This window comes from Phycomyces blakesleeanus, assembly GCF_001638985.1.
Source record: "Phycomyces blakesleeanus NRRL 1555(-) unplaced genomic scaffold PHYBLscaffold_4, whole genome shotgun sequence".
Lineage (NCBI taxonomy): Eukaryota > Fungi > Mucoromycota > Mucoromycetes > Mucorales > Phycomycetaceae > Phycomyces > Phycomyces blakesleeanus.
In genome coordinates, this window is record NW_017265137.1 from 660,814 (window position 1) to 670,633 (window position 9,820).

At 33.2% G+C, this 9,820-nt stretch overlaps 3 protein-coding genes across 3 annotated transcripts; all 3 read left to right on the plus strand.

Annotated features, from left to right (window-relative positions):
* Window positions 1–545: 545 nt before the first annotated feature.
* On the plus strand, window positions 546–1,448 carry PHYBLDRAFT_108753 (hypothetical protein; the record flags this gene model as incomplete). The annotated part of the gene is made up of 1 exon (XM_018428064.1): window positions 546–1,448. One exon carries the CDS (start codon window positions 546–548, stop codon window positions 1,446–1,448), a length of 903 nt encoding a protein of 300 aa, XP_018295463.1.
* Window positions 1,449–1,836: 388 nt separating this feature from the next.
* Window positions 1,837–3,454, plus strand: PHYBLDRAFT_60557 (hypothetical protein; the record flags this gene model as incomplete). The annotated part of the gene is made up of 5 exons (XM_018440660.1): window positions 1,837–2,071; window positions 2,197–2,408; window positions 2,533–2,635; window positions 2,707–2,861; window positions 3,038–3,454. The coding sequence occupies 5 exons, from the start codon at window positions 1,837–1,839 to the stop codon at window positions 3,452–3,454; spliced, it is 1,122 nt and encodes a 373-aa protein (XP_018295464.1).
* A 4,900-nt stretch (window positions 3,455–8,354) lies between these two features.
* PHYBLDRAFT_185488 (hypothetical protein) lies at window positions 8,355–9,481 on the plus strand. The gene is made up of 3 exons (XM_018439083.1): window positions 8,355–8,637; window positions 8,711–8,799; window positions 8,912–9,481. The coding sequence occupies exons 1-3, from the start codon at window positions 8,430–8,432 to the stop codon at window positions 9,044–9,046; spliced, it is 432 nt and encodes a 143-aa protein (XP_018295465.1). The 5' UTR covers window positions 8,355–8,429; the 3' UTR covers window positions 9,047–9,481.
* Window positions 9,482–9,820: the final 339 nt, after the last annotated feature.

Consider the following 9,820-nt stretch of genomic DNA (forward strand, 5'->3'; position numbering starts at 1 on the left):
CCCTCTCGAATTTCTTGTTTTTATAAAGGTGCGTCAATTTCTGGACTCATACTCTCAAATATTACGGTGCTGCCGTTTCCGTAGAAAGCTCTTTTGACCAAACATCTAATAGAGGTCACAAAACAAAGGCCAAAGCCAAAGTCATTCACATCCGCCCAAGTGAAGAAGACAAATGGAAGGTTGCGATAGAAAACAAGAATGGGAGCCAGCATGCCAAGATTCTTGTTAATCAAGAGCTGCAATGCATAGGTTCAAACCGAAGTACACGCCACATACAGATTGACATTTCAAACTTTACTCCTGCGGAAGATGGGTTCTTGTACAAGGCTGGCGATCATCTGGAGATCTGGCCAAAGAACAGTCCAGATATTGTCGAGGCTGTTGCACTAAACTTTGGATGGGTGCTTGATTCTGTATTTGAGGTCGACCCTGGCTCACTGGCCGGTGCTTCATCCCGGTCTATTGCCGCCATAATTTCTGGTCCTTGTACTGTCAGAAATGCTCTGACTTGCTTTGCTGACATATCATCTCCTCCTTCCCGCAGTATGGTTTCCTGTTTCTCTTCCCAGCTTCGCAAGCTTGCTCCCGATACTGCAGATGAATTTGATCAACTCATCACACCAAACTTTAGTAACAGCGATCCATACCCTGCATTTATAAAACGCCACCGCACCCTTCTTGATCTACAGAAGGCTTACCCGTTAGTCAACAGTCTTGACCTAGGACAATTTTTGACTGCTGTGGGGTGCATTCAGCCGCGCCGCTACTCTATTGCATCTTCTCCTTTGGCTCACCCTAAAGAAGCACATGTTGTAGTAGGTCTGGTTGACGATGTCGTGAATGGGTTCCACTACTACGGGCTTGGTTCGTCTTATCTCTATCGATCCAACGGAGTGTCTATCAGGGCATCTCTAAAGTCGTCCAAGGGTGTTTTTGAGCTTCCGTCTGACCCAAGTGTGCCTATAGTTATGATTGCAGCCGGTACCGGTTTAGCTCCCTTTCGAGGATTCCTTCAAGAGCGAGCGGCTCAGCGTGCACAGGGTGTGAAGACAGGATCAAGTATTCTTTTCTTTGGATGCCGTCATCCTGAACAGGACTACATTTTTTCAGATGAGCTGGACCAATATGAAAGAGATGGGGTTCTGTCGAGACTTTATGTTTCCTTCTCTCGGAATACTTCTTCTCGTCCTACTGCCGTCAGATATGTTCAGCATCAGTTGCTGGCCCACTCCTCCGAAATCTGGAATCTGGTGATGCCGACCACCAAAAAGGATTCAAAGCCTGCACATATATATGTATGTGGCGGAGGTGCAATGAGTCGTGAAGTACGCCGTACATTCTACACAATGGCCACATATTTTGGTGAGACTCAAGACGACCAAGAAGCCAAGCTTCTTATACAAAGCTGGATAGATTCCAAGCGATTCAATGAAGACGTCTGGGGCTAGCTATGCTTTCATCTTATTTTATTTGAATTAAGAATATTTAATACAATTATACATATATATATATATAACACCATTATATAATTAGATATTTTATTTGTTAATATAGATATATTTAATCACTGCTTATAATTATAATAATATAAACATTCAATTGCTTTCATTCTTTCCCTTTCCTTTTCCTTTTCTATCTTCTTGGTCTTTCTCTAAGCATAAGAAAATATCGGTCTTGGGCTTCAATTACTATTATCATTACTATCACCTTTTAAATATATATATAAAATATTATATATTTTCTACAGCGCTTGTCCAAAAAAAGAATATATGTGTATATAAAATCTTCAAAAATAAAACAAAATAAAAACTTTTAAAATAAAATAAAAAATTAAACATGAGCAACACAGAGTCCGAGATTCCTTGTCAACATTCCAATGACGCCTCAAAACAATCTTCAATACGTTCAACCAATACAATGCAAGAAATGCGTACGATTAAGCAACGATTAGCTGATGCACTTGGAGACAACGGACCATTATATTGGAGCGCAATGAAGGAATTCATTACTGGAAATCTCAGCCGCATAGAATTTGATTTTTATGCTAATCTATACTTGAATAGACAGAATGGTAAATATATAATAAATAAAAGGTAGATATAGATACACAAAATTTCATAAAAATTCACACTCTAACAAGCGATTTTTTTTTTTTATTTTATTTTATTTTTTTGAAAAAAAAAAACCAATTTGTAGCTTATCTTCACAACGCATTCATCCTCAGTACAATTCAAAATTCAAAAGTGAATTCACAACCAGTACGAAAACCCAACCCACAACTCAATTCCAAACGAAAGCGCATAAAAGAAAGTCGGGAGGTGCAAGAATTAGAGGCACGAAAGAAATTGAAGATGGATGTCATGTCATTAAGTAGAGCTGATCGCGAAAGTTTAAATAAGCTGGTTAAAGTAAGACACACTATGATGGAAATTGAATTTATAATTTCCCTTATTTTTTTGTTTGTTAAACTTTGTATGTATTTATGTATATCTATATCTCTCTCTCTGTGTGTGTATGGTATTAATTGAGTAGGCTGGGAATACAATCCAATTGAAGGCATTTGTAGACAAAGCCCTTGGTAATCTCACAGGCCAATCACCTTGTTCTTTGATTACACGCCTTAACAATGACTCTAGTAAGTGGCAGAAAAACATATACAATTGTGTGTGTTACTGATCCATTGTTAAACAATGGATATTTGGACAGGTCTTGAATCATTACCTCCGCCAATTTGCCGTGAAGCTAAAGAGTTACCGGACCAATACACACTCAATGTGCGAATGAAACTTATATCCCTACAACATGGTTTACTGGATAAGCTAGAAGATGATGTAGTGGATGTTATGGCTCTGGCACTGCAGGTACGAATGCTAATGAATGTTTTTGATAGCAATCAAAAAGACCAACCTAATAATGAAGTATATTCATCGTATTTTCTTTTTCTTTTTCTTTGTGGTTGGGTTACACCTTCATTATTATATTATAATATATATATCTATATATCTATTACTCGGCCAAAAACAAAACAAAAAAAAAGATCTTTTTAAAAAACATTATATCCGACATCATCACAAAACGTCGGGTAAATCGACCGGTTGGTCTGTCAATCTCATCTCACATTAATGAAAATGGCACGCACTCAAGCTATGGAGAACGTTTGGATACATACAACAAATTTGCCGACATGAATTCTCTTTTCAAAACAACCTCACTATCACCATTGTCATCATTATCATATTCGCACACTTCTTCTATTGATTGCAATGATTTTGCATTTGCACTTGACATGTCACCCAGCGCGCCTATCGAAATTCCTCTTTACAAAGAAAAGCTAAAAACATTTGTCTACAAAGAAGATTCTACAAATAAGAATAATAATAACAGTAGTAAATCTGGAAGTGGTTTACTTCCAAAGCAAAAGAAAAAGAAAAAAAAAAAGCAAGAAAAAAAATAACCCCTAAATGATCACAAACTATTCACACCCTCCTACCCACCCACTCACCCACTCACCCAATCACCCAATCACTCACTTACTCACTAATCTCATATCTCACACATCACAACAGCTACAACAACAAATTGGTGATATTTTGTAAAATTTCATGTGGGTTCTACTTGACCGGGTTTTTATATATAAAAGGCATCGCACATAGACACAATAAATCATAATCATAATCATAAAACAAATAATCAAGTATAAAAATAAAGAAAGAAAAATTATAGTTTTCCACTATAAATATTGTATGGTTACTATTATAAATTAATAAAAAGTATGGGAAACAGTTCGTCCTTTATAAAAACAGAAACTACTACTACTACTACTACTACTACTACTACTACAAAGTTTATATCTAAAGATAGCCTTTACCAAGACATATGAGTTCGTATCTATATATTTATACTTAACAAATAGTTACACCAGTAACCTCGGGTTGGTTAAAAAAAACGATGATACTACTAAAAATTGACCATTGAGAAATATTTCCGGAATTCGATCGTACTCTCGTTTCTACATGTGGAGAAATGAGAAGGATGAGGAGGATGAGGATGAGGAAAAAGATGAGGCAGGATGAGAATAAGTAGGACGAATAGGGAGTTTCAAAAAATATATAATACATTAAATACGTTAATCCTCATTATCCCATTACACAATTACATGGGTTTTGTACGCGTAAATATATATATACATAAATATATTCATACACATGTGTATATAAGATTTGAATATTTTTTTGAACCTTTTTTCTTTGGTTTTATTTGGTTTGGTTTGTTTTTAGAATTTGAAAGACGTCTTGTATTGATAAAGGGTTTTGTTTAAACCGGCAAATGACTTTTATAGAAAAAATAAGCTCAAGTTCAGATTCTAGTGTAGCGTTTCTTTTTTTTTTATAAAAAAAATACGGAAATTTGTCTTAAAATAGACAATTATTCTTTCATATACATATATGTATATATAAAAGGTAATGACTTTTTTCCTTCTTCTTCTATTAAATATCAAGAGATTCTTTGTAGCGTATCTTGTAAGACAGTCTGTAGACATTGATAATATACGATTACTCCAGAAAAAAGATATAATTAGACCTTATTACAGACTGCAAGTAGACATTTGTATAATGTTTAAATACCAGAAAACCTGTTGGTGCATGTCGCATACAAGAATTATAGATCTGTAAGCTTGTTTTTGATGCCAAATAGTATATAGAAGCAAGTACTTGAAGCAGTAGTAACAGTAGTAGTAGTAAAAGTAATATTTTCTGACATGATGATATGTTAAAAGAAAAAGAAAAAGGCCTTAATATTTTTACGGATTAACCAGTACAGAAAATAACCCCAGATTAAAAAGAAACCTATTTTGAGTACTATTTTCTTGGTTAGATTTAATTAGAAACTAATTTATTTTGTATATGTCAATCAAAGACTTTCTCTCTCTTTCTCTCTCTTAATGTAGTCTTTTCCTATTCATTTTCCAAGCTATGTATGACATAATCTTAGTCCAATATTAAGCATATATGCTTATTACACACTAAAAGCTTATATATTTTTATTGATTGATTCTGGACCAGACAATCTTTTCAGTGTAATTATGGATCACTATGACAACGAATACACTTGTATTGATAATATTCTCTTTGTTAAGCTACAAAATAAATTTTCTGTTTTTATCAATTTTCATTCTAAATAAACAAGCATTCTGTGAGTATGATGATTCGAAACCTACACAGTATATATATATATGAAAACAAATTGATGTGAGGAAAAAGATGGAACTCCCACAATTATTATAATGTGGGAAAACAGCCGCATATTATTTTTATTACTTTGGCTCCAATTGACTCTTAGGTAATTACATATTCTCGTTCTCTCGTTCATTTTTTATGATTAAATTTTACTTTACTTTTATATATATATAAGTAAATGATATGATAGGAGATGATGTCTAGGTTGAAAGTTGTTAGAGGAGTGTAGTACAAATAAGCGGCGAAAATTAATTAGATACATTAGAATAATTGCATAGGAAATGGAGCAAAACGAAAGAAAGAAAGAAAGAAAGAAAGAAAAGGAAGGAGGAAATGCAGGTGTAAATGTAGATAATAGATAATAGGCAGTAGGCAGTAGATGTTGATGTTGATGTTGATACAGTTACAGATGTAGATTTAGATGATAATAAATATAGTGACAATTGGCTATTCTCTCTCTCTCTCTTTGGTTTAGTTATTAAGACCATCAGATACTAACCATAGATTTACACAAATCCTAAAGCATGAAACTCTTATGAGCCAATTATGATTTATGAAGTACAAAGATGTTATTTTATTTTATTTGTACAACTCTTGAAATCTGAATTTTCGGTTACTAACCAAAGCAAGCCTACAATCATTATTATATGCACATACATACATATATATGTATGTATACAAAGGGGTCGAATGAGTCGTACAGTCATTGCTTTGCTTAAATGTGTAGCTCGGCTCCTTCCTATATCGCTCTAGCCATCCAAAAAATAAGGGAATTCCGTTCTGTAAGATAATCCACAATCCAAACTGTCGATAGCGTGTTGGCACATGTGTTGTACTAGAAATACACAATCTTGGTTGTCAAATTACTAATACCGTTATTATTATTGATCTGCTTTATATACATAATGTATATGAATAATTGATAATCTCTAGTTATACAGTTATTTTCTTGTGTAGACAGGCATAAACAGACACACCCATACTTAAGGTTCTTTACCTGTTTTATTCCTAGCTTTGACTCGATTCCTAGTGCTTGTTTATTATTGTTACTATTAGCTATTTAATTATACGAGAAAATTGTTACATAATAATGGATTTGTGGTTATCAAGTGTGTATATATTATGTTCTGTATTCTTGGTTGTACCCGCCAAGACCATTTTTGGGGGAATTCATGACAGCTGATATGAATTGAAATAAAGGTCCCTGGTTTACTACACGTTCAACCTTCCTTTTCTTTTTTTAAATAAAACATAAACTGTGTGTATATTCTTTAGGTATTAATTTTGTCAGTCATTATTTGTGTAATTTCGGCTTTTAGCAAAGAGCATCTTCTTCCTTTCACTTTATATATAGCAATGTGCCAAATCCTTTACAAAAGGAGTTGGATATCTCTCTCTATATAAAATAAAGTATAATAGTTGACGAGGCTGGTTTATCGTCAATCTAAATCTATGATGTAAATGCGGCAACTGCCAGATTTACTAGTCTTGCTAATCTCACTTTACTGCCGTAGTATTTTGTGCTTCTTTATTTTTTGATCTTAAATATATAATACAGTATAGTACAATATAAGAAAAAGCCTCTTGTTCGATCTTAGATTACCCAAATTTGGTTTATTCTGTAACCTTGGAAACATTATTATTCTTCTGGCAGTCAAAAAAAAATTGCTGTGGTAACCAAGGAAATATATTGGTTGATTGATTGATTGATTGATTGATTGTATATATATAATATATATAAATACAGGATTTGTCACTAAAGGACAAGCCTACACACATACACATCTATAAATAACTGTATCACTATATATAAAAATATGCTTCATTTTTATTTTGCTATAATTATTTTTATATTATATTTGCAGCACCACAAGATCGATGCAGATCACATTGATTATTGTCTTGATAAACGTCTGTTATATTATATTGAACTTGAAATTGAACTTGGGTTTTATGCTATATTATATTTTAAAGCCTTACACATGAAGCTTAAAAGAAGAAGAACAAGAAGAAGAATAAAAGGTTTACCGATTATTTATATATAGATATAGTTTAAAGTAAAATAAAATAAAGCAATATGTCTCGCACGACATAAGAGTCGGTGGTGGACTGGAATCCGATCAAACTTAAAGCAATCCCATACAATATTTATATATGTATATAATTGTATATAAGAGCAGGAAATACCTAATCGGATATCGAGGTCCATTTGGTTTTCAATAGAGAAAGATATATGGTAACGTAGGACTTTGGACGATGTTGCAGAAAAAGAAGAGAAGGAAACCCTAGATATTGAACAAACTAAAAGAAGTATAGATGTACATATATAATATATAGTATAAAGATTGTGTGTATTTGAACAAAAATCCAATTAATTATTTTCTTGCTGTTGTGATTATAAAGACAAATGGCCTGAATATTGTGAAGAGAAAAAGAAACATTGGTCAGATAAGAAACAAATGTATAAATGATTATAATCACATTTAATATGAGAGGCCTATCACTAAAATCAAAAGATTCTTTTTATATATATTGTGATAGTAATGGTGTGTAACTCAACCAAAATGAAAAGTGTGTGTATGTGTGATGGTCTGAAAATAAAAATAAAAGTAAAAACCATAAAAAGAACGTGCATGGTTGGGCGGAAGACAGAGAGTCAGAGAGACAGAGGGGAGACAAAGAGTGAGACATCTTTGTGACATGATTTATAATTCCGAAACTGTTACGGCGTAAGTAAAAGTAAAAAAGTAAAAAGAATCGAAGCCAACCAACCAAGCAGCCAAGCAGCCAAGACAAAACATATATGTAAAGAAGAAACCAAGGATATAAATAAATATTAAAGATATATAAAGAAGTTGGCTCAAGTGGAGCATTTTGAATCATTCACTTTAAGCCCTGCCATCAGCAGTTGACATGCATGATCCAAGAGGTGTGTTACCATCTGGCCCAGGCTATTCTTATCTTTTATATTCCAGAAAAAGCCCTTTTTTTTTTGTTCTACTCCTCAGTCGCTTTGCCACAAAAGAAGCCCTCTATTTTATTTTGCAACCCAGAATAAATTGTTTATATAAAGATATCCCACATTTATTTTCAATTATTGTTCGCCAGGCGAATAGACAACCCTTCTTCCTTTTTCTTCTTAATCTTCTTCTCTCAAGCCCCCCTTTTTTATTGTTATATATATTTTCTGTCATGTTCCATCGCAGTAGCATCTTGATGCAGATATTGTTCATCCTCTGTACACTCCTACTACTGGTGTCATGTCGACCATACGAAATTAGAAAGTCCGGAGGAGCAGAATCATTAGAGCTCTCTAGACCCAGTCAGTTTCAAATGGATGTCTATTCTCGACCCAGTCGAAGAGGCACAGTACAGCGCATTCGATCAAAGAGAAAGAGAAGTGAGTCTAATAAATTTTTATCAAAGCTCTTTATATTCATATTTATTTATCTATTTTCTTTTTGGTCTATCAGGCGTCTCTACACCTTGTTGGAATTTGCAATCAAAGCATGTAGGCTCAATAGATCTAAATGATCCCTTGACAAAAATAACGTTCTACAGGGTAAGAGAAAACCAAGATTTTTTTTTATGTATTTATAAATTAGAAATATATATATATAAAAAATGATCGCCCCACTCTATTTTTATCGATACTTACTATTGTCGTTAAATAGTCTCCGGAATGTCAGGGTGCTCCTGTTCGGGTACTCCAGGGCACCAGCACCAAACAGCTCAATATAAAAGCCCGGTCCGTTAAAGTTGTCCGGATCCGGCCAATCTATTTCTCCACGCCTGAAGACTCCTCATAATATCATCTATACATACACCACCAACACCAAGAAAGTAATACCAGTAACAACAGCAACGATAATAATAATCCACATGTACAGTTAAATCAACAGCACGCAAAAAAACCCCCAACTCCTTTGGAATCCTAAGCACGCTTAATTCTCAATGCCAAGAAACCAACAAAAAAAATCAAAATCAAAAACAATGAATTGAATTGAATTGAATTGAAACTTGTAATAATCTTATTTATATTTTAAAAAAGAATAGAAAGAAAAATCTTAATTAATTTGATTCTTTGGGTGAATCTATGTAAATAGATACACACCAACACACCCACACATATACATATATATATATACATACATATACATTACATACATAAACAAATAAGAATTTTACCATTCCTAATACAAATATATTTAATAAACAATATACACCTGTCTTTATTAAATTACAAGAAAGAACTCCAGCAAGCTAGCAAACTAGCAAGCAAAAATAGAATTAATAAATGAATTGAAAGAAAGAAAGAGGTAATTTGATGAGTCCTGTCATAATTTCATCAAACAAGCTAATATAATTAAAGAGTCCTTATACTGAAAACCTAAACCCATCAACTAATCAATCAATTCATTAATACAATCATTAATTCAATAGAACATAAGCTTTAATATAGGTTAATTATAGACAATATAAAGAACATGGAAATGATAATAATACCTGCTCATTACAAGAATTGGCTCCAATTCTAAAGTAAATCAATAGATAATTGATTTCGAGGATCAAGAAAAATGCTT